The sequence below is a fragment of the Geotrypetes seraphini genome, chromosome 2, assembly GCF_902459505.1.
Source record: "Geotrypetes seraphini chromosome 2, aGeoSer1.1, whole genome shotgun sequence".
Taxonomy (NCBI): Eukaryota; Metazoa; Chordata; class Amphibia; order Gymnophiona; family Dermophiidae; genus Geotrypetes; species Geotrypetes seraphini.
Genome location: NC_047085.1, coordinates 172,029,813 through 172,055,075, shown reverse-complemented (window position 1 = coordinate 172,055,075; position 25,263 = coordinate 172,029,813). Strand labels below are relative to the sequence as shown.

The 25,263-nt window shown below is 41.6% G+C and overlaps 2 protein-coding genes and 1 long non-coding RNA gene across 6 annotated transcripts in view; 1 reads left to right on the top strand and 2 right to left on the bottom strand.

Annotated features, from left to right (window-relative positions):
* The window catches only part of ZNF407 (zinc finger protein 407), a 1,075,359-nt gene extending 1,072,707 nt beyond the window's left edge, over positions 1-2,652 (bottom strand). For 3 of the 4 annotated variants that reach the window (XM_033934315.1, XM_033934317.1, XM_033934318.1), the window contains exon 1: positions 2,521-2,652. The gene's annotated coding sequence lies outside the window, so the exon portion shown is untranslated. The remainder of the gene's footprint in view (positions 1-2,520) is intronic. The other variant, XM_033934316.1, reaches the window with a different exon arrangement.
* The window catches only part of LOC117355571, a 43,904-nt gene continuing 21,215 nt past the window's right edge, over positions 2,575-25,263 (top strand). Inside the window, exons 1-2 of the long non-coding RNA XR_004538401.1 lie at positions 2,575-2,763; positions 12,158-12,208. This is a non-coding gene — a long non-coding RNA (uncharacterized LOC117355571). The remainder of the gene's footprint in view (positions 2,764-12,157; positions 12,209-25,263) is intronic.
* Positions 12,165-25,263, bottom strand: part of CNDP2 (carnosine dipeptidase 2) — a 71,401-nt gene continuing 58,302 nt past the window's right edge. Inside the window, exons 9-11 of the mRNA XM_033934319.1 lie at positions 20,813-20,954; positions 15,466-15,613; positions 12,165-14,520 (exon numbers count right to left, since the gene is read on the bottom strand). Coding sequence (XP_033790210.1) covers positions 14,451-14,520; positions 15,466-15,613; positions 20,813-20,954 — 360 coding nt within the window. The 3' untranslated portion in view covers positions 12,165-14,450. The remainder of the gene's footprint in view (positions 14,521-15,465; positions 15,614-20,812; positions 20,955-25,263) is intronic.

Here is a 25,263-nt window from a genome sequence, read left to right as displayed (position 1 = left end):
TTAGAGTACTTGAGTGGTACTATTTTCAGCTAATTCACATTAAAAAGGCACATTGTAGCCTTTTCTTCAGTGATGAGGAAACTTCACAAATTGTTTTGCAGAAATAACCCCACTCCCCCACCCCCTTTTACAAACCAAGATAGTGGTTTTTAGCGCAGGCCGGTGCGCTGAATGCTCTGCGCTGCTCCTGACACTCATAGGAACTCTATGAGCATCAGAAGCAGCGCAGAGCATTCAGCATGCTGCCCTGTGCTAAAAACTGCTATCGTGGTTTTGTAAAAGGGGGAGTAAATGATTATGTATGTTTTATAACTAATATACAGAAACCTTTTTAAATATAAATTGTTTCATTTTATACTTTATCACAGCAACTACAAAATAACTTGTTACATGATCTCAAAAACTAAAAGAACATCTTCAGTACTCAATAGTACTATACTTCATTTTCTTATTGACTACTTTGACCTTATTTGGTGGTATGGGATGTTCCACTGGTTTAAGATTGTGTACTTGTCTTTTGTATTCTGCACACTGTTTATAAATTAAAAAATGATTTACAAAAAAATACTAACAAAAAGGGAAAAGAGGTGCCAAATAAAACACAAAAGACCCGATTCTATAAACGGTATCTAACTTGTAGGCACCGCTCTGTGCGGTTGTCAATTAACTGCACAGCACCATTTAAAGAATCATGCCTATTGTTGCATAAGCAGGTGGCACTATGCATCCTAGAGGTAGGCACCTACCTCAAATGCCTAGTGATGCCTAAATCAACCATGCTTCTTCTCCACTCCCTAAACACACCTACTTTTCAGGTAGGCATTGTTAGGTATCCAAGTGCGCCCTAACTTAGGCATCACTAGGTGCATCGACTTAGGCATCACTAGGCACCTTGTGGATATCCTAAATTAATCATTAAAATATTTTTTTTTTTTTACTGGTGTGGTCATTACATTACATGAAATTTATATTCCACCAGTGCTCAAAAAGAGTTCATGGCAGATTGAAATAAAATAGTTTTGAAAAATGGAAAAAACTAGGGGGTATCACTAGTATAAAACCTGAAAACTTGGGTATTTTCAAAAATGTAAATGTTCGCTTCTCCTTACCGCCAACTCTCCCACTGTACTTCCCTTTTAATTTTTGTAAACCATGTCAAGCTCTATATTTATAGAGAAGATGTGGTATATAAGTTCAAGGTTTAGTTTAGTATAAGCTCTTGAGCAGGTAGAAAAGGAAACCTAATCCTCATACAAATACATGCCACATTAAAAATGCTGATTATCGATTCCATGGTGCTCCCCTAATACCTAGAAACTTTGAATGAGCCACTTCAGAGCAATAATGCTAATCATCAATCTTTGGGTTTCAGGAGCCAAAGTAAAAGGTGACTTTGCAAAAGGTCAAGCTGTAGTACAGTAATAAACTTTCACACAAAGCCAGCTTTAGAAGTTTATTTACATTTGGTATTAATGAGATGTCAACCAAACGTCCATTTTGCACAGCAGCATTTAAGATCTAAAGAGATGAAGTGCTTGAATTACAGGGCCTGGTACTCTAGCAGTGCCATTTTAAACAGTGGCAGACACCAAGAGTGAGTGGGGATTTCTCCTGCTCTTTACCTCCCCCACACCCAGAGTGATCTGGTATGAGAGGAGATGAGATCGACCCTTAACTTGCAGTAGAGGGAGCGGAGAGGCCCTTCAAATCACACTACCATGCAAAAGGGGCAGCTTTAATATTTAAAAAAACATTTTTCACGTGTTTTCATGCTTGAAGTTCTCAATTAAACAATTATTGCTCTTTTATATCCAATAGCTAAACTTTGCAAAAAAATAAAATAGTTAAAGTTAAAATAGCCAGCTCCCTGCTTAAGGATAAGCTAAGGTAATTTACCAGCAGCCCAGCACTAGCCTATGCACTCGCTATAAAGCTACAACGAGGAAGATCCAAGAAACTCTGTGGCAACTGCCATCCTCCCAAATGTGGTGGAAAGGATGTGTGTCACTAGCAGCATGATCTGTTTCCGTGCCCCAAACCGGAGGAGAAATCAGAGAAACAGCCACCCTCTCCCTGAGGTTCTGAGTAATAGCCGCCGTAAGAACCAACAAAACTTTACACGCGAAGCTTCCACCGCCCTATCCTCGCGCTCCCGCTGACACAGCGATTTAACTGTAGCGAAGTTTCCGGGGTGAGGTGGGGGAACAGAGTCTCACCCTCGGAAACCAATCGCGGACACTCCAATGTGGTCTTCGAACTTCTCCGCAACCAATCACCGCTCGGCCGTGTAACAGGACTCCAGAGCCCCAGAGCAACCCTCCTCCCCTTCCAAAAGAAACACACTAAAACGACGGCAACGCAGAGGCTCAAAAAGGCCAAAGCGCGTCACAGGGCGGGCTACGGTATATCCTCACAGGAAATCCCTACCGGGCGCCCCCACGCGCAACAGCGAACAGCTACCTATCCCCACAGATCATGAGCTGAAGCACCCAGGTGCACCTCCCGCAAGATATCACTCACCACAAGGAAAAAAGCCTCCGCGTCCGCCAGCGATGAGCTTAGTCACAAGTGGCCTGCCGTAGAAGCCTCTCCCTGCGTCACTCTGAAAACGAGGCGCGTAACGTCCTCTAAACAGAGACGGAAGAAATAAAGGAAGCAAAAGGTGGGGGGGTGGGAAGAACATCTTCAATGACATATATTTCGTGCGCCAGTGGCTATAGATATGATTGGCTGTAGGGGTAGCGCGCGGAGACTCCACAAATTGTAAGAGTCCTTTGTTTTATCGTAGTCTGTTCACCCATAAGAAATATTTCGCACGAGATGAATGCTTAGTTTGTAGAAGCGATTATTCTATTGGTAGTGTTTTTCGGCTTCAGTCTATGAAACATTTAAGTTTTATTTTTCGTGTATTTAATATAACTGAAATGGGAGAAATAACTTTTGGTGGTTGGAAGTAACTACTGATTTAGCTTCTTGGCTAGAAGCCGAGACAAAAATAACGTTAGGAATTTCTAGTGGGAAATACCAGCCAGAAGGCAATTTTTGGATGAGACAGTGGGTAGGTTGGGTGGACATGCTTTTCCTCTCCTCCTCCCTCTCGCCCTCGAATACCCTAACTAACAAAGATCCACAGCCCACCAACCCATGTAAAAATGTAGCAGTTGAAAGCAGTACTCTGAGCCACTGATACCAGCCCCATGAGCTATGCTAAGTTCTCATGCATGAATTGAATAGGCATGAGAATTGAGTGCGCCTGCAGCATCCCTGACTGCCACATTTTTTAAATGGGGTTTTGACAGACTACAGATGTCTTCAGTTGATGAGGCTCGGAGATCTCTACCAGCTACTTGAATGATACACCTAAGGTTGCCATCTTGTTGAAAGATAAAAAATCAGCAGCTGCCCCCATCCTGCTCCACGCCGTACCCATCCCAGTCCCAACAGAGGGTAACAGTATAGGACTGAGGGGAAGTTCTCTAATGTTCACGGTAAAAGCCAACAGGCCACTATCACAGTCACTATTGTAATGATTTTAAAAAGGCACATTAACTGCACATGCAAATGAGGATTGCAAAATTTGCATGGGACGATCCCTTGTGATAGAGATCAGCACATGCGCAGAATATATTCACAAATTAAAAAAACCAAAACCTAAATTGAAGATTGGCAGGAGTGATGCCCACTCCCTCCCATCGCCACTGGTGAGCAACCCTCAGATATACCATCAGGAGACTGAAACTTATCCAGAACACCGCCGTTCGCCTTATATTTGGCTTAAACAAATGGGACCACATCACCCCTTTTTACCACAAACTACATTGGCTACCCCTTGAATCTAGAATCCTATTCAAGTTCGCGTGCTTCTGTTACAAAACTGTCTTTGGGCTATCTCCGAGCTACCTCACCCCTCATTTTATCCTGAACTGCAACAAAAAGAACTCCCGCAGAATCAATCTTTTCGCCTTCCCCTCCCTAAAACTTTGTCACCTCAAAAGGTTCTTCGACAAAACCTTCGCCTTCCAGGCAGCCAAACAGAACACTTGGCTAGCCCAAATTCTGCTCAAGGCCCACTCCTACCTTGATTTTCGAAAAACACTCAAAACGCATTTATTCCACGCTCAATATCCCTAATCCAATCTCTTCCATTTCTCTCGCCCCTCCCTCAAACGACCCAACTCGCCCGGTCCCCTCCCCCCTCTTTTAGATCTCCCCCATCTCACTAACTCCAATGACCTACTCATTCCCCCCCCCCTCGCATGCCTTTATCACCTCATTGCCTGTAATTATGATCAACTGTAACCATGATCAATTGTAATTTTCTTGTTAATTTTGTTCCAATACCTTCTTTACTTGTAAAGATAGTTTATTGTAATTTCTTATTAAGTTTTGTTTAATTGATGTGAACCGCCTAGAACTCCCTGGGTATGGCGGTATACAAAAATAAAGTTATTATTATTATTATTATACACTAGAGAGTTGCGCGGGGACAGAAATCCCACCCGTCCCCGCGAGGAATCCCTCTGTCCCCACCCATCCCCGTGAGAAATCCCCCCGTCCCCGTGAGGAATCCCCTCCGTCCCCGCGAGGAATCTCCTCTGTCCCTACCTGTCCCTATAAACTACAGAAATAGTTATTTCATTTAATTATGCTACTGAATTAAAGGCTCTGGTAGAACCCCATTTACAAATAAGCAAAAAGACTTTATTAATTGGGAAGAATACATACTTTGTAAACGGGTTTCTACCAGAGCTTCTAATGTTTATAAATTTTTATCAACACAACTAATATACTACTTTATCCTGAAGCAAAAAAAAAAAAAAAAAGAATTTTTTCCCTACCTTTATTGCCTGGTTTCTGCTTTCCTCATGTTCTCATTCAATTCCTTCCATCCACTGTCTCTCTTCTCTCTGCGTCTTCCATTTGCTCTGTTACTCAAGTTCAAGTTTATTAGTTATTTGATTAATCGCCTATCACAATTACTAAGCGATGTACAAATAATAACATAAATTTCTAAAATATACAAAAAATACGAGGTAAACAAAAACAACAATATAAAAATCATTAAAAACAGACAAATTAAAACAAGGTAATTAAAACTATAACAAGGAAACAATGGGGTAGAAGGGAAAGAAATACAATTTATGATAGGAAAGAGAGAACAATTAAGGTAAAATGCAAAAGGAGTGGGAAAAACATAAAATTATTGGAAATAAAATACATAAAAAGGTAAAATAGAGAGCAGATAGAAAGAGCAATTAGCGTTTCAATTAGATATTGAAAGCATCTTTAAAAAGAAAGCTCTTAAGTTGGCTCTTGAATTTATCCAGATTCTTCTCCTCTCTTAAATAAAGTGGAAGTGAATTCCATATCTGTGGTGCCGTAACAGTAAAAATGTATTGTCTTCGAGTATTTATGGTTTTAAGAGTGGGAATGACTAATAAAAGCTGTTCATTGGATCTTAAAATTTTAGGAGAAGTATATAGAATTAAAACTTTGTAAATAAAAGGGGGTTTTGTATAGTAGCGATTTAAAAGTGAGTAAGGATAATTTATATAAGATTCGGTGTGCAACTGGGAGCCAATGTGTCTTTTGGAGTAATGGAGAGACATGATCGAACTTCTTGGCCCCCATAATTAATTTGATGGAAGCATTTTGGATAATCTGCAATCTTCTAATTTCTTTTTGAGCCATTCCCTTGAATAAAGCATTACAATAGTCAATTTTAGAGATAATCATTGAATGAATTAGTATATTTAAAGATTTAGGACATAGGAATTTTGAGATAGATCGTATTTGACGTAATCTATAAAAAGTGGCCTTAACCACGTGGCTGACGTGGTCATGATAGGTTAGATTTTCATCTAGGATGACACCTAAAATCCGAATCTTGTTTATTTGTTTGAGCGCAATCCCTTGGATATTAATGGGAACCGCAATTTTATGATTATCTTTCCAGGGGAAAAGTAAAGTGTTAGTTTTATTAATGTTTAAAGACAATCTATTATTGTTAAGCCATAGATGAATCTGATTAAGTTTCTCATTGATAGCAGCAATTTCTGATGGACTGTTAGGGTCGAGAGGATGTAAAAGTTGTATGTCATCAGCATAAGCAAATACTGAGAAGCCAATAGATTGACAAAGAGTCATAAGAGGGGAAAGAAAAATATTAAACAGGAGAGGAGACAGAATAGAACCTTGTGGAATGCCATAGGAGACAGAAAAACTCGAAGAAGTGGAATCATTAAAGGAAACTATAGAGGTACGATTGTCAAAGTAGGATCTAAACCAATGAAGGACCTGCTCAGAGATGCCTATGGATTGTAATCTATTCAATAAAAGATTATGATCAACTGTGTCAAAAGCTGCAGAAAGGTCAAGTCAAAAGGTCAAGTCAAAAGCTGCCTCTCCCTTTCTCCCCCCTTCCAAATTGATCCGGCGCCCATTTTCTCCCCTCCGCTCCCCCCATAGTCTGGCATCTCTGTCTTCTTCCCTGCCAGCGTCTTCTCCCCACTCTCTCTTCCCCATTTCCTTTCAGCGTCCTCCCCCCATCTTCCCCATGTTCTGTCAGCATCCTTCTCCCCCCTCTGTCTTCCACATGTGCTTTCAGTGTCCTCCCCCCCTGTCTTCCCATGTCCTTTCAGCATCCTTCTCCCCCCTCTGTCTTTCCCATGTCCTTTCAGTGTCCTCCCCCCCGTCTTTCCCATGTCCTTTCAGCGTCCTTCTCCACCCCTTTGTCTTCCCCATGTGCTTTCAGCGTCCTTCTCCACCCCTTTGTCTTCCCCAGTGCTTTCAGCTCCTTCTCCCCCCTCAGTTTTACCTTAAGCGCCTTTTCCTCTCCACCTTTCCTCCCTTTCTCCCTCCCTGCCCCTTACCTTTGTGGCTCTTACCCGCCCGACTGACAACAGAACAGGCCCGATCCAACAAACCTCCCTGCCTTGTAGCCGCGAATCTAAATTACCTTCTTACAGCAGCTGGAGTATTGAAGCTGCTGTAAGAAAGTAATTTAGATTCGCGGCTACAGGGCAGGGAGGTTTGACGGACCGGGCCTATTGTCGGTCGGTCGGGAGACATGGCTGGCTGAGCTGCACCCGCCCTGGGACCGCCCCCCACCTTGTACCAATGCCTTTTCCCTGCCTGCCCTGCCGCAGCACACGAACGGAAGTCTTCACGATGTCAGCGCTGACGTCGGAGGGAGGGAGGGCTTTGCTTAAGCCCTCCCTCTGACGTCAGCGCTGACATCAGGAAGACTTCCGTTCGGCTGTGTGCGGCAGGGCTGAGGGCAGGTAGGGAGACGAGCCTCGCGGCTGAATACATCTAGCCCCGCAGGAACCCCGCCACCCTCGGAGGCGTCCCCACGGGATCCCTGCGACCCTAGGGGGCGTCCCCATGGGATCCCCGCGACCCTAGGGGGCATCCCCATGGGATCCTCGCGGGTCCCCGTTCCCGTGCAGCTCTCTAATATACACACCCCTGGGGGGGGATGCCTCTGAGTGTTAATGGATTTAAATGAGGGAACGACCAGCAGATGTTGGTTGTTAGATCTAAGTGGCCGGGTAGTATAGGGTATTAAGACTCAGTCAATAAAGGCAGGAGTTTTATAAAGTATTGATTTAAGACTTAGTAGGCAGATCGTGTAAGTTATTTGATGGACCACCAGGAGCCAATGAGATTTCTTGAGGAGTGGTGAGACATGGTCAAATTTATTTGCTTTCCATATGAGTTTAATTGAGGCGTTTTGAATAAGCTGTAAGTGTCTAACTTCTTTCAGGGGAATTCCTGTGAACAAGGCATTAGTCAATTCTAGAAATGACCAATGAATGGGTTAATATATTAAGAGATTTGGGTTCTAACCATTTTGATATTGAACAGATTTGTCGTAGTCTGAAGAATGTGGATTTGACTACACTGCTAATATGTTCATGAAAAAATAGTTTCTGGTCGAAGATGACCCCCAGTAACTGTTTGGAGAGTGATGCCTACCAATGTAATAGGAGCAAGATTAGTTCCTTCTTGCTAAGGAAAAAGCATTATGTTAGTTTTATTAACATTAAGCGCTAGGCGATTTATATCAAACCAGAGGTGAATTTGACTGAGTTTTGCATTGATGGATTGAATTTCTGCGGGGTTCTCAGGATCAAGAGGATGAAGGAGCTGGATGTCTTCTGCATAGGCAAATGCACTAAATCCTATAGACTGGCAGAGGGTCATCAAGGGAGTGAGAAAGATGTTAAACAAGAGGATTGAAAGAAAAGATCATTGAGGGTTCCAAAATTAGTGGTGAGGTTTTCTGAAATAGTATTATTAAATGAAACTGTTGAAGAGCGACTGGTAAAATACGAATGAAACCAGGCCAAGACCTGATCAGTGATACCTTTAGCTTTGAGTCATCCAAGGAGGTTATAATCCACGGTGTCAAATGCTGACGAAAGATCAAGGGATATTAAAAGAACAGACTTGTGATCCAGATAATAATAATAATAATAACTTTATTCTTATATACCGCCAACAATCTTGCGACTTCTAGGCGGTTTACAATAAAGGGAAACAGTAAATACAATAGATAGAAGCTGTACATACAACGAATTATTGCAGTGTACATCTGATAGTATCAACATTAGTAATAGTGACAACAGTTTGTGTGCTGCAAGGCCAAGAAGTGCCATGCTGCTTACAGAGAATTAGAAATATTCCATGAATTGAATGGAGTGTTCATAGTTGGTGATTAGGGGTTAGGGTTAACAGTTTACAAGATCAGGTTTGTGATGGTGTTACGAGGGCTGATGTCCTTGTTCGTTGTCTAGGTATTTTAAGAATAGGTAGGTTTTTAGTTGTTTCCTAAATTCTCCATAGTTGTTTGTGTGTGCAATTAGTTTTTCTAAGTCTTTACCCCATGTGGCTGCTTGGTACGATAGCAGTTGTTGGTGGTATTTCTTATATTTGCACCCTTTGGCCGAAGGGGAGACAAATTTCAGGTGTGTTTTTCTTTCATGTCTATTGGTTGGGAATGAGAAGAGGTCTGTAATGTATTTAGGGGCTAGTCCGTTTAATACCTTGAAGCAGAGACATCCTAGCTTGAACTTCGTGCGTGCCGCCATCGGCAGCCAATGTAGGAGTCTGTAGGAAGGGGTTATGTGGTCGGACTTCTTCAGTCCGAAAATCATCCTGACTGCTGTATTTTGTATCAGTTGTAGTCTTTGTATTTGCTTCTGGGTGATTGTCAGATGGGTGATGTTGCAGTAATCCAGTTGGCCTAGTATTAAGGATTGTACTAGAATTCTGAAAGCTGAAGTGTGGAAGTACGCCTTGATGGACCTAAGTTTCCAGAGAGTGAAGATCTCTCTTTTGATTAGGGAGTCTATGTGGTCTTTCATGGTCAGGCTCTGGTCCAGTACTACTCCCAGGATCTTCATCGTCGGTTGGATGGGGTAGTTGAGATTGTTTATGTGTAGTGATTTTGTCGTTTTATGTGCGTGTGGCGAGGCTATGAAGAGTTTGGTTTTCTCCGGATTGAGCTTCAATTTGAACTCTGAGGTCCATTGTTCCATCGTGATTAGCGCTTCAGTTGCTGTGGGGGTGATTTCAGAGGGAGATGAAGTAAACGGGATAATGATTGTGAAGTCGTCTGCGTAACTGAATACTTTTATGCCTCGTTGGGTCAGCTGTGTACCTAGTGAAGCTATATAAACATTGAAGAGTAGTGGGGATAGTGGGGACCCCTGTGGTAGTGAATAACCATTGACATACCTATTAATGAATGCTGCGGCGAGTGATGTTGTCTAAAGCCTGTCTGGTTAGGGTGTAGAATGTTTGTTTTTTCTATGAATTCTGAGATTTGAGTAAATACCATTTTTTCTGTTACTTTTGCCAAAAATGAAATATTGGCTATGGGCCTGTAGTTTGATTTGTCATCTGGGCTGATTTTGTAATCTTTAATAATTGGTCTGTTTGATGCTTTCCACAAATTTGGTAGAATACTTTGATGAAGTCCCACTCTTCTTTCATAGACAGAAGTACTTTGCTCCCTATACTATAGTGTTCCCTTGGATTTTTACAGCCCAAGTGCATGACCCTGCTTTCTTTAGCATTAAATATTAGTTGCCAATTTCTGGAACATTGCTCAAGTTTTGCTAGATCATATTATCCATACCATCTGAGGTATCTTTATTTTTTCAATTTTCTATACCGTTCTCCCAAGGGAGCTCACAATGGTTTACATTAATTTATTCAGGTACTCAAGCATTTTTCCCTGTCTGTCCCGGTGGGCTCACAATCTACCTAATGTACCTGGGGCAATGGGGGGGGGGATTAAGTGATTTGCCCAGGGTCACAAGGAGCAGCATGGGTTTGAACCTACAACCCCAGGATGCTGAGGCTGTAGCTTTAACCACTACGCCACACATTCCTCTACTCTCATTAATTTAATATCATCTGCAAAAAGACAAAGTTTATCGGACACTCCTTCTGCAATATCACTCGCAAAGATGTTAAAAGAGCTGGCCCAAGGACAAATTCCTGTGGCGCTCCACTCTCATCGTCCTTTCCATGGAGCAAAACTCCATTTACTCCTTCCTTTTGTCTCCTTCTACTTAACCAATTTTTAATCCAGTTCATCACTTTAGATCCTATATCAAGGACACTCAGTTTCAGTCCCCTATTTGGGACCGTGTCATTATGTTTTATATATTTTTATACTTTATTTTGGTACACCATAAATAGCGCACAGGACAATTGCACTTTTTCAAATACATGCACCAACAAGTACCCCCCCCCCCCCCCACCATGAGAGCATGAGTGTAGTGGGGGGATTCCCCCCCTCAGAGCACAAACGGGAAGGCACACGACAGCACACATTTGCCGGGTCACTTAAATGTTACATGTGGCATCCAGAACCTATTTTTCCACTCTGTTTTGGTTTATCCTACTAGTGTGAAACAGCGGTTTTTTTTTACAAAGAAACACAAACATACATTGTAAGTACTCACATTTACAAATGTAATTTGGTAGTCCACACTTTTAACAAAAAGTGCCAACTATGTGTAGTTAGAGTGGAAGCCCACTGGGGCTAGGAAAATACCTATTGTTGCTAAATCTTACCTAAGTTTATCTCCGAGACCTAGGAGGATAGTGTGGCTTACTCATGATCACAAAGCGGAGCAGCAGCGATAGTTGAAGCCAGCTTCTCTCTCTCTCTCTCTCAACCACTAGGCTACTCTTCCAATTACATGTACAAACCTGCCATTTTACAAACCTACACATATACATTCTGCTAATTAACAGAAGTCTGAGTCCTTATTTTTATTTGCAAAGTGGAGGGAGAAATAAAAACACCAGGGAAGAAAGGGGAAGGGGGTGACTCCCACACAAGAATTGGTTTTGTTTTGTTTTTTTACAAACCTTTAGGTTTGTGTTTGCTTTTTTGTTTGTGTAAGGTTTACTCATAATGCAGGTATATACATGTAAATATTGGTTTTATAAAACTGGGTTGTGACAAAAATACAAACTAAGCTTTTAGAATAAACTCCTTTATGAAACAGGGAAAAACACAAAGAAGCAGAGTTTGAGTTTAACCCTTTATTTGGCATTGTTCCTCAGAAGCATGTGGTTTCTATGGTTTTTTTGGAGATCTGCATCTCCAAATGCCTGCTACTTGGCACTGGTGCTCTCATTCTGAATAAAGTTATGTAAAGTATCCGTTTCACCATCTGCCAATTAAAGGGTTAAAAAGCTAGATATTACTGCTGCTGTGAAGCCAGTGTTTAGCTAAGCATATGAGCACAAAAATAGACTTCATGCAATTTTTGCACTCCCATGAGAATAGGTAGAAATATTCAAATTGTGATATAGGATGCAATAGAACTAGGCCCCAACATCTCTATGAACGAGCAGCATGAAGTACCGGTATTAGGGAGAAAAGTCAGGTGAATAAATGGCACATCAACCATGCACATAGGATAATCCTATTAAACAAAGGTGGCTAGTTCATAATGTAGGAAGGCTTCTAGGCTTTTCAGCCTTTGTCACCCTTTATACAGTAATTGTGTTCCAGTCCTGGCTACATTTCTGCATCGAGAGGTCTCCAGCAGAGGAAACCTAGTTCTCTATCCTTGGTAATTAAGTTGGTAGAACCTTTGATATCATCTATCTCTTATGTTTTCAGGTTCTGCAAAGAAAACCCCCATAAGGAATTAGAGGGCTGTACATATAATTTGTAAGTTACACATGTAAATCAGACAAACGTGCCCCCTTGCATTTAAACACTAATATACCAATGGACTTGTTCATAGAATAGCATGTAGTGCATTAAACTCTAATTATCTTAGCACTTATGCATGAATGGTGCATGTAAATACATGTATATTCAATTATGGAATTGCCCTCAAAGTATTTATTCTGAATTCAGTCCACACCAAGTCACTCCTCAAATTTTTGTGAATGAAATGGCCAGAGTTATAAATACAACCACTGTAGATTTTGATGCATGTATTTTTTGCATGCAATACCACTACTGATTTAATAAATGCTTTTGAATATCAACCTCTTAACTGTTTGGAGAATGGAGATGTTGCTGAGAATTTCAAGAGAAAATTTTGACCTGGAATTATCTACTAGATATGCAGCCCAGTCAACTGTCAAATCTTTAATTTTTGCTGTGAGGCTACATCTGGGCATTTACTTTAGGTCTTTGTAGAGGATCTAAAGGCACTGTGGAACTGGACAGTGTAAAGATTTACTTTCTCCTGTAAACAGACAGTCTTGCTAGAAACAGACCCTTATTCAGAGACCAAATTCTTTCTTCTTAGATTTTGGGTCTACCAGCGTACGATGAGAATATTTAAAGTAGTGTTAATCTGTGCATAACAGAAGCCATATCTGTCAATAAAAAGAGATGTAGGCAGCCCTTTCCCATCTTACATGAGTTGCTACGCCAGCTGTTTGAACAGCAACTATACATTTTTAACTAGGGATAGAATTGGAACCTATCTACTGGGGAGGGGAAGTCATACATACTTACTCTTCATGTTCTTTGAATGTAAATTGCCTTGAACCTTTTTGGTAGCGTAGTTCAGTCCTTCTTTCCCAATTGTGTGTAGTTAGTATATGTGTTTTTTGTAAATGTCTACTAAAACTAACCTTGTTTTGTATAATATTTTAACTTTAATTTGTTTTGCTTCTTTTAAAGATATCTCTTATTATTTCTATACACCGCCTAAAAAATTTGAATAAGCAGTATAAAAATTTTTTTATAAACTTGAAACTTGTATAGTGCGAATAATAAATTTGTATTTGATTAGATTTATTCCATCATGTGGTTTTCAATAATCCAGACAGCTGATGTGGCATTTTTTATCTATGCTCAACTCGAACTCCCATCCTATAAGAGCTGCTTTTTATTTTAATGTTAAAAAGCAGCGCTAAGTCAAGACAAATAAAGAGCCCTTTTACCAAAAAAAAATAGCATGTACTAATAGACAAGCACACATTAAACCGCTGTAGCCCCTATTTTATATTTATGGACTATATGGCACTTAGCACATGCCGATACTCATGGTCCATTATCACATGCTAAGCTTTAGTTTAAAAAAAAATGGGGGTCCCTAAATTAGCAGGGCTCAATATTTAGCTGGCATCGATCAGCATTCTGTCAACTGCAGATGACATTCAGTGTTCTGATCACTGGTGGCGTTAGCTCCAGAAATTCAATGCTTAAGCTCAGTGCTGGACACACTTGGGCTTAAGCACTGAATTTCTGGGTGTACAGGAGCAGCAAAAGTTAAAAGTTGTTAAAAGTGCAATATTCAGGACAGACTTATGCTGTTGCCTTGGCTAATTAAGTGCTAAGATTGGCATTTAAATAGCCAAATGCCAACTCTGCCCCCCGAACACTCAAAAATAGCTGGTTTTGTGTTGGGCACTAACTGGACGTTTTCAGTGGTCTAGTAAAGTGCTGCTGATATGCCCAGTTGGCCCCTATATAGGCAAGCTCCTGGCCATTTAAATCATTATAAAATATCAGACTTGCTATATTTATGATCTTCTCTACTGCTGTATGCACAGCAAAAAGGACTCGTGTGTTCTGTAGTTTGTGGATGTTGTGGCACAATCATAAGTATGATAAAATTTGTAAAGTTATTAAAAGAAATCCAAGCCAGACAAAAAGTGGGACTAGTAAAGTGTTATGCCACCTAAAGTTTCAGACTGTTGGTATGAGGGGCTTGCATACAAATGAATTATATGCCATGTAACTAAAATCCCCAAAAGTCTTCTGTCCACATCCCAAAGTTGTATGCATCTGCTTTTATTCAACAACTGTTGTGTGCATGGAATGCAGAGTGGAATTTTCTTACACTAGAAACATAGCCTTCTATTTTCTTGATGTATGTCACAAGCAGTGTACACAGAGTTCAGTAGCCTGCTAGAGACATGAAAAAAACTTTCTTGCAGTAGTCCAGTTAATCCTGTAACTTAGACACTTCATATAAGTATGCACCCAGCAGCTTCATACCTTGGATGTAATTAGATCTGAAAGAAAAAGTCATAAAATATCAGAAAGCTAAATGCAGTCGTTTTAGCAACTATTTAATGCTCTCTAAAAAACTGTTTATTTCCAGGCACATTTGGATTTGTGACTGCAAGAACTAGTCCATGAAAAGAAAAGAAAAAAACCAAACCCCAAACCACAGCTGGAAACCCCCCCCTAAAAAAAAAACAAAACCCAAACAAACATACTTTAGAACATGCCACAAGCCAGGACATTAATAAAAGCATTCTACATTATCACTGGGCCTTTTATAAAAATAGATCATGCGCAATTTGGCTATTCTGTGTCTTAATATGAGATATGGATGCATTTCTAATAGACATCCAGAAGAATTTAGAACACCACATAATGCTGAGATAGACAAGTGACCTAATAACCCATGCTTTGGCACCACATTAATTAATACAAATGAAAGCATGACAGGGGTTGCCATTCAACATATAACCAACAATTGAAAGAATCACAAAAACCTTAAGTTATACATTTTGGTGGAATACATTATGTCATATATTTAAAATGGAACGAGCAATAGCAATACAAAGAGAGACTTATACTAAATTTATAAAAATATGGGGGCCATTGACATCATCACTTCTCTTCTTCTTTTGGCACATCAAAGGGGGGAGGGTGTTGGGAACAATCTTACATAATATGTTACAATATGTTATATAATATGTGTATATTCTGATTGAAAATATAGATGAAGGTTGGGAGGTAGGGGGGTTAAATGTATCATTAGATTTTTATGTAGTAGATATCAAAGTGCTATTGTGTAATAACTTGTTGAATTACATTTTGTGCACTTGTTGTTAAATTTGAAAATGAATAAAAAATTATTAAAAAAAAAAAAAAAAAACCAACAACAAATGAAAGCATTGTGGCTATCATGTCTCACATAGGGTACAAGAAGAGAGCCTCAAACTTACCTGTTAAGTTTTTCATTTTGGGAATGAGCACCATCATCTGCAGCCCCTACAGGGAGTAGCATGACATTTTTGCCTGTTGCCTCCTGGAAAGTCAGAGTTACAGGAATACTTCCACCTTCTCTTGTTAAGTCTGGTTCAACATTAAACACTGTAGAAGAGAAAGAAAAACAATAAATCCATAAGCATTCCTCTCTAAAACACTAACTATTCTCTGTACTCTTTTTAAATCTCTAATCTTATAAAGCTATATGGTGCCTGTTTACATATTGCGACTCCATATACACTGTGAAGAGATTATTGGTTTAATACTAACATACACTTCACTATATATTAATTCTGTTTTTTCATTTATATGGACCTTTGGATATCAACTGGACCATAACTAATGCTCAGCAATCTCTTGTCTTCATCAGTCCACTTTATTGTTTATTTACTCAAAACTCTAAAATTCATTTAATTTCATACTTATTCTTAATTTCATAACTCCATAACTATTTCTTCATTGTATTTCATTTCCTGACATGCATGTTTCAAACAACGTTTTTCTTTAGGATTGAAGTGGAACTGAAAAATATACAAAACTTAAAATCCAACTCTTCTCAGTTTTGCTTTTTTTAAAAAATTCATTCAAACATTGCAAACGCTAGGGACCTCTCAAATGTAAAAACATTATACTCTGCTTAACATCATGCAAGCACTTTATCTAAATGTTGTTACTTTAGGGGTTTGTTTCAAAACGCACCTAGTTCAAGCCCAACCTTTTCAGATATAGTTTAGTTCAGATATAAGTTTATTCAAATGGAAATTTGCTAAGATAAAGAGTTGTCTCTTACCAATCAAATACATGCAGTCTTTCTTCAAACATGGCCACAGTTTGTAATCTACTAAAAATAAAGCAGCTGCAGGCTCCTCGTTTGAATGTCTTTCATCAGCCAGAGGGCTGACCTATTGCTAGACAACACATACTTCAGAACTAATGTTCAGATCGTGGAGAGCACTAATGAATAAAGCTGAAAAATACAAAACAACTGCAGGCTCTTAGTTTGGATGTCAGTGGGCTAATTTGTTGCTAGGCAACCTATTCATGCTATCAGCACTGACAAACCTATCTATAATAATAAAACGCTAAGCGCGCATGCGCACTCGCGCCGCGTGTTCCCTGATCTGTCGGGATGTGGCGGCACGAGTGCACATGCGCGCCAGACAAGCCTCCCTGCTCTCCACCTCACAATACGGCCCTACCGGCCGAAGTTTCTTTATCCGCTGCCGCGGTGGCTTGAGGCAAAAGGCGGTGCGAAGCGGCAGCTGCAGGCCGCGGCAGGCCTTCCTGGTCTGAGCCGCATACTAATGCCCCAATTGAAGACAGGGAGAGAAAGATGAAGCTAGGAAGGTGATACACAGAATTCTGTGTAAGCTCCATAGTCACCTTGGTGCTGGGGTCCTTCTGATCGAGCAGATGCAGCTGAACCAGCGCAGGGATCCGCCACCCCCCCTCCCCCATGCCTCCCTGGACCTCCTGGAATGAGGAAAGCAGCACTGCGTTATTGCTCTTACCACAGGGTTCAGCGTTCTGTTTTATCCGTTATAATATACGGTAGATTTTATGCACTCTGTACAAACCATCAATTGAAAAGCTGGAATAAAGGCTTAAAGCCTTCGACCCACTTTGCTCACAAAGCTGCAGCCGGGTGACTTGGGAAAACTCGCAGGAAAGAGTGTAATGATGGATCCCACAGTCCCAGTGCTCTGTTTTGCAAAAAGGTTTAACTTAAATTGCCCAGTCCCATCTCTCCTCAACTCCCCTCCCCCTCCCACCTTTCTGGCTAACACTGGTGGGTAACTCCAGCCATGCAGCTGTACGGAGCAATGAGGCAATCGTGAACTTTTCCCACCCCTCTCCAGCTTCAGGAAGGGATCGGGACAAATCTCGCACAGCGGCGACCCCAACTCTGCCCTTGCCCTAGCACCATTTCTACCATGGAGGTAAGGCTGCCCGGTTCCCTCCCTTGGTGCCAGGGTGGTGAAGTAAGACCTTTTTAAATCTGCAGGGGGGGACAGAAATGCTGCTGCATAGGGGGCAGGGAGAAAGACAGATAGTGGGAGGGAGGGAGACAGAAATAAAGACACAGAAATATATTCTAGCAGGAGGGAGGTAAAACAAAGGGAGAAGGGCTGCTGCTGGATAAGGGGAACAGTGAAGGATTGATGGGAAATCGCTCTCCGTCCATCCGGTGGTTTCTCAATTCATGAATGGCCTTTTTAATGTTCATCCTCCACTCAAACCTCCTCCCGTGGTTTGGGATCTTAATGTGGTTCTGGCTCAATTGATGAAACCTCCGTTTTGAACCCATTGATAAGACTCATCTAAAGTACCTCACTTGGAAGGTGGTGTTCCTGGTTGTTCTCACGTCTGCTCGCAGAGTCAGGGAGCTGCAAGCTCTGGTTGCGGACCCGCCTTTTACAGTCTTTCATCATGACAAGGTGGTCCTTCGTACTCATCCCAAGTTCTTGCCCAAGGTGGTTTCGGGTTTTCACCTCAACCAATCCATTGTTCTTCTGGCGTTTTTTCCAAAGCCCCACTCTCATCCTGGTGAAGTGGCGCTTCACACTCTTGCCTGTAAGAGGGTTGGCTTTTTACCTCCAACGCACCCAGTCTCATCGGACGGCTCCTCAGCTCTTCCTATCTTTTGATCCCAATCGGTTAGGCCGTCCTGTTTCCAAGCGGACCTTGTCCAACTGGTTGGTTGCTTGTATTTCCTTCTGCTACGCTTAGGCTGGTCTTCCGCTGCAGGGTCGGGTCACGGGGCATAAAGTCAGAGTGATGATGGTGGCGTCTGTCGCTTTCCTCGGGTCCACGCCTATAGAGGAGATCTGCAAGGCTGCCACTTGGTCCTCGGTTCATACATTCACCTCTCACTACTGTCTGGATACTTTTTCCAGGAGCGATGGCAGGTTTGTCCTGTTGGTTTTGCGTAATCTGTTTTCCTAATTGCCAACTTTCCCACCATCCCATCCTGGTTAGCTTGGAGGTCACCCACATGTCGAATATGGTGCCTGCTTGTCCTGGGATAAAGCACAGTTACTTACCGTAACAGGTGTTATCCAGGGACAGCAGGCAGATATTCTCGCAACCCTCCCACCTCCCCGGATTGGCTTCTTTGCTAGCTATCTGAACTGAGGACTATGTTGAGAAGACGCGCCCTCTAGCTGAGCGGGAAGGCACACGCATGCACGGTGCAGTGCTAGCAAACTTGAGATATTCAATCAAGTTGCTTGAAAAGCTGTCTGCGACGGGACTCCGTGGATGACGTCACCCACATGTCGAGAATATCTGCCTGCTGTCCCTGGATAACACCCGTTACGGTAAATAACTGTGCTTTATACCCCTTCCTATACTGTATTTCTATAACCTCCATATCTTGCAATACTAGATCTCTGAATGTCGTAATATAGGGGTGGAAGGGGCCTGGCGGGCACCATTGGGATTTGGACGTGATGATAGAATCATCTATTGTAGAGGCATGTTCAGCAAAAAAATTTTTATTTGTAAAGTCCGTAAAAAACGATAAATGGCCAGTCTTGTTTCAAAAGGGTCATAGTGAGGGGTTGGGACAAAACCCAAACCCAAGTTTAACACAGCAATTTGCAGTGAAGAACATGTAGATGTAGAAATATTAATTACCATGGATTCTGCTGCTTTTATTTGAGAACATGTTTGGGGTCTGTATGTCCCTTGGTTCTGATCTTGGAAATCGACCCTGCGTGCTCCTCTTTGTCTGGTGCACCCAATGTGATTTATTATTGAATTACCATGAGGAAAGGGAAAATACTGGTATGTTCTTTGTTCAAAAATACACCCCCCTTTCCCAGAAAATTAATAAGATCATACGAAAACATTGGTATGTAGCTAAGATGGCCGTAACAGATTTTCCAGAGATGCCATTGTTTTCCTATAAACGCACTAAGAATATAGGTGAGATGGTGAAATATAAGGAACGAGATATGGGAGTTATGAGGGGGACACATAACACATGTGGCAGATGTCAGTGGTATGTGTTGAGTATAACGGGAAAAAGGTAGTTTTCATCATCTAGAACGACCTGCGACTCCACAAATGTGATCTACCTCATTCAATGTCCCTGTGAGAAAATATATGTGGGACGTACAATTCAGTCCATTAAAGTCAGCCTGAATGAACATAATAGAGGGTGCGTACTGATCGTGATACAGCGCCGCTAGTAAAACACTGGCAGCAAGCAGGACATTTGTGGTCCGATATTAGATGACGCATCACTGATTCAATATCTGCTGGGTGGGAGGGTGGTAATATCAAAAAAGCTTTGGCAATGAAAGAGATGGATTTTCCAGCTCAAATCATTAGAGCCAGTAGGGCTCAATGAGGAAATAGAATGGTTTTCTATTATCTAAATAGGTCTGTCAGTGCTGATAGGCTGAATAGGTTGCCTAGCAACAGATTAGCCCACTGACTGACGTCCAAACTAAGAGCCTGCAGTTGTTTTGTATTTTCAAGCTTTATTCAGTAGAGCTAGCAGTGCTCTCCACGATCTGAACATTAGTTCTGAAGTATGTGTTGCCTAGCAATAGGTCAGCCGTCTGGCTGACGTCAGACGTTCAAACGAGGAGCCTGCAGCTGCTTTATTTTTAGTAGGTTACAAAATGCGGCCATGTTTGAAGAAAGACTGCACATACTCGATTGGTAAGAGACAACTCTTCATCTTAGCAAATTTCCATTTGAATAAGCTTATGTCTGAACTAAACAATATCTGAAAAGATTGGGCTTGAACTAGGTGCGTTTTGAAACAAACCCCTGAAGTAACAACTTTTAGCTAAAGTGCTTGCATGATGTTAAGCAGAGTATAATGTTTTTACATTTGAGAGGTCACTAGCATTTGCAATGTTTGAATGAATTTTTTTAAAAAGCAAAAACTGAGAAGAGAGTTGGATTTTAAAAGTTTTGTATATTTTTCAGTTCCCCTTGACCCTGAAGAAAAATGTTGTTTGAAACATGCATGTCAGGAAATGAAGTAAACTAAAATGAAATACAATGAAGAAATAGTTATGGAGTTATGAAATTAAGAATAAGTATGAAATTAAATGAATTTTAGATTTTTGAGTAAATAAACAATAAAAGTGGACTGATAAAGACAAGAGATTGCTGGGCATTATTTATGGTCCAGTTGATATCTGAAGGTCCATACAAATGAAAAAACAAAGAATTTATATATATCTCAAATAAATCCATAAGGACATGTGCTTTTCATTATACTCTTAATACCTGTGGCTGTTTTCTCTTTCAGTTTTTAACAAAAATATAAGATCACTCTACCTGTTTTCATGGCTCTTCTTCCAGCCATGTAGTGAGGATGATTGAAGTCAGATACCCAGGGTTTGCCACCATGGCCCAGATGTACCTTGCACTTGTTGGGACTCTGAAGCTCCGAAAATTTTCTCATTAAGTAATCGTTTACCTACATAATCCAGCAACAAAAAGCCAATTAATAAAAGAAAAATAAAATTCCAAAACAAACACACACATTGTGATTTTTATAAACATACATAATCCCCACACAATTAGCATAATTGTGCGACAAAAACATCTCTGCAGAAATGCAAACTGCTTTTTAACTCAGGGAAGGAAGGAGATTGGAGAGAAATCAAAATATTTTTGACATATAGAAACCTTGTCTTTCCTATGTGATTATTAATCTGGCAATATAATTTGAAAATACTTATGTGCATGTATTTTGAATATCTATTGCAACTATTCTGCAAACTGCAAGTACATGATCACAGTGCAGGTTAACCAGAAGGGAAAAAATGATTGAACATAAGTGGATCCTACTCTGGGGTTTTTTTCTCTGATGAACTGTATAATATACAGTGCAGAAACTCTGAAGGATGCCAACACTTGAAACAAGAATCAATTGTCATGGAAGATCAGATGCCACAAAGCTGACCAAGTGCAACACCTCCATAGTAGAGAATGACACGGTAACCCACCAAAACAGTGTGGGGGGGGGGGGGAAGTGCTCATTGCTGGTATGGGGACAAGGCCATCCACCGCCCTGTGGAGCGGTGAATAGCCTTGGCCCCGCAGTTAAGGGAGGGAATGTGCACAGTCACCAATTGCGCGCGGCCCCCTCCTTACCTTCACGGTGCGTTTTGAGTAACTTCTTCATAAAGTCGACGGAGTCTGCAAGCAGTAGCGTGCGTGTGTGGGTGGAAGCTTCTGCCCACACACGCAGGCTCCGATGGCTTTGAAGAAGTTACTCAAAACGCGCCGCAAAGGTAAAGGGGAGATAGATAGATAGATAGATTCGGGTAGGTAGGAAGGAGGGAGGGGGCCACGCGAGGGGGGCTGAAGGGCAGTGAGATGGCGAGAGGGAAATGGGGAAAACAGAGTGGGGGAGAAGATGCTGAAGGGAAATGGGGATGACAAGAGTGGGGAGAAGACACTGGAAGGGGAGAAGACAAACAGAGATGCCAGACTATGGGGAAGCGGAGGGAAGAAGATGGTTGCCAGACCAATTGTGTGTACCAATTGTGGTGTACCTAGGGTATGTGGCACCCGGGGCCCATCATTTTTTGACACCCCCCCCCCCATGTAAAAAAATATTTTTTGTAATAACCATGAAAAATAAATGGTCATAATAGAAACAGGCACTGAAAATTTTCTTTTATTGAACCTCATATATGTAACCATTATTCCAAACATAACATAAATTATGTCTGAATTGTCATGACATCAGAAGTACATATGAAGCAGTTGCAGGTGATGCTTGGGACAGTTCTGATTGTGTGTGTTCGGTTTTATGTGTTTTTTGAATAGAAGGGTTTTTATTTCTTTTTTGAAGGTTTTGTAGTTTGTGGTCGAGGACAATAGGTTGTAGAGTTGGGGGTCGAGTGTTAGGAGGTTGTCGAACAGTTTTTTTTTTCTTTTGACGATTTTGGATAGAGGGTGTGTGAATGGTGCGTGAGTTCTCCTATGTCTGGTTGAGATGGATTTAATTATTTAGCTGAAGAAATTAGGTAAAAAAAAAAACCCATTCCACACACATTATTTAGCTGAAGAAATTAGTAACCCCCCCCCCCCATTCCACACATTCTCTTCCATTTTTGTTCCCATTCTAAAAAACTGATAAGTTCTCAGAAAAAAAATACATTAAAATAAGAAGTGAAAACAAAGGCCCCTACAGATGAGAACATAAGAATAGCCTAACTGGGTCAGACCAATGGTCCATCATGCCCAGTAGCCCATTCTCATGATAATCAATCCAGGTCACTAGTACCTGGTCAAAACCCAAAGAGTAGCAACATTCCATGCTACCGATCCAGGGCAAGCAGACACTTCCACCATGTCTTAATAACAGACTATGGACTTTTCCTCCAGGAATTTGTCCAAACTTTTCTTAAAATCAGCAGCGCTATCTGCTTTTACCATAACTTCTGGCCACTTCATTTTTAAGCTTAGATCTTTCCTTCCAAACAGAGACCTTGCTAGATGTCAAATACAGAAAGAACAAGGTAACTTCACAAGGGCTGTGCAGGAAATGTGAATCTCCTGATACATCCACCATATAGTGTAAACATGTGCAAAGGTCTGTTTTTTTCTTTCGATCACTACATAGCCTAATGCCACACAAGCAGCGCTGTTACAAACATATTCTGAAGGTCAATGCTAAGGTTAACAAAATTTCCTTCCTTGGACCACAAGGAGATACTGACAAACCACTGGAAGAGATCCCAAAACAACTATCCAGGCACAACACCCAAAGACCCACTCAGTGTGTGAACCAGTTGAGTGGAGTGGACTAACTGGGGGGTGGAAATGGGCCCGGAGTTTGCTCAGCAGAATTTCCCAGACCACCTCTTCCTCTCAACACATTGACAAGCTGCCGCCACCACCACCATTAGAACACCTCACCGGGTAGGCCAGCAATGCTTATAAACTTTATAAAACACATTACTATATTTTCTTATAAAGCACATATTTTAACTAAACTCGCTGACATCCTCAGCCTTGCCATTCACAAAAATAGAAGGAAGAAAAGTTCCCGTTTCCTGCTGTCTCATGTCCCCGGCCTATACAATATTTTTCTTCTGCAGACCCTTCAAAAGTCTGACCAAATCCTCGTTTCACTTGCATTATAAAGTACTGAGGATGCCATCTCTCCCCAATCCCAGGTCCTAAAGTCTAAGACAGTAGCACAAACTAGTGCTGCCCGATTCAAGAAGAAAAAAAAAAAAAAAAAAATTTGATTTGATTCAGCCTATTGAATTGGTTTTTCAATTCAACTTTCCTGCCCAATTGGATGTTGTTGGTTTTTTTTCAAACATCCTGGTGGGTTTATTTTATAGCTTTTTCACCCCCCCCCCCCCTTTGGCTTCTCCTAACCACACTGGCGCTGTGGTGTAAGTAAAATAAAGAAACAAAAAGGACTTTTCCTCTCTCTGTTAAATCCTAGCTCACGTTTGTGGTCTAACACCAGCTCTGGCAGAAAACACATTTCAAATCTGACATATTGTAATCACAAAACAATAAATAAAATTAGTTTTTCTACCTTTTGTTGTCTGGTTATTTTTCAAATCTTGTTGGTCCAAGGCTCTGGTTGCTGATAACTTGCTTGCCAGGGTCTCCTTCTTCTTGCATGCTAACCATCATCTGCCATCTCTGTCCTCCCCGTTTCCCTTCCCTCCCCAGGAGGTCTGGCATCTTTCCTTTTTTTGTCTCCCTCAACAGATCCATCTTTTCTTAACTACCCTTTCATCCAGCATCTCTCCCTCCTTCCCCACCACCCCAGGGTCCATCATCTCTCCCTTTCTTTTCCCAACTACCCTCCTATCCAGTATCTCTATCCCCCCCTCCACACCATCCCTTGTGTCCAACTTCTCTCCCTTTCTGGTCCTTCTCTCTCTAAAAACCATGGTCCATCATCTCTCTCCCTCTTCTCTATTTTCAGACCCATTATTTCTTCCCACCCAAAGTCCGGCATATGCATGTCTCTTTGAACCCCCCCATTCCCTCCGTGTATTTCTACACCATGGCCTCCCTCCCTGAAGGCCTGTCCCCCCTTAAAGGTCTGCATCCCACCCCTGAAGGCCTGCACCCCTCCCCCGTGAAGGCCTGTCCCCCCTTTGAAGGCCTGCCTGCCTGCCCCACCCTAAAGGCCTGATGCCCCAGCCCACCTCGAAGGACTGCTCGCCCCCTGGCTGCAGGCTGCTTCGTAGGTGGTGCGGGGAAGCCAGGGGGGCGAGCGGGCCTCGGGGGGGGGGGGGGACTGAACGCCAAGGCCGGGAGCACCCCCTCAGGGCATGCACCCGGGGCGGACCGTCCCCCCCTTGGTACGCTACTGGGGGGGGGGGAGAAGGGAGAGGCACAGTAACAGAGCAAATGGAAGACACAGAGAGAAGACAGTGGATGGAAGGAATTGAATGAGAAGATGAGGGAAGTAGAAACCAGACAACAAAGGTAGAAAAAATATATATATATATTTCTTTTCTTGCTGTAGGATAAAGTAGTATATTAGTTGTGTTTATAAAAATTTATAAAAAAAGCCCTGCTAGCTGAACATCTCTCTCTAGTTCAGCAGCCAGAACTTTGATTTATAAGGAAGGAATAAACGAAATATTATAGTACTGAAGCTTGTATGGATGCTGCGGGGACAGTGGGGGGTAGGACGGGGCGGTAACAAGGACAAATTTTTTCCCCATGTCATTCTCTACTCCAGAGGAGCACTTTATCAATGATCTGAATACTCAAAAAAAAAAAAAAAAAAG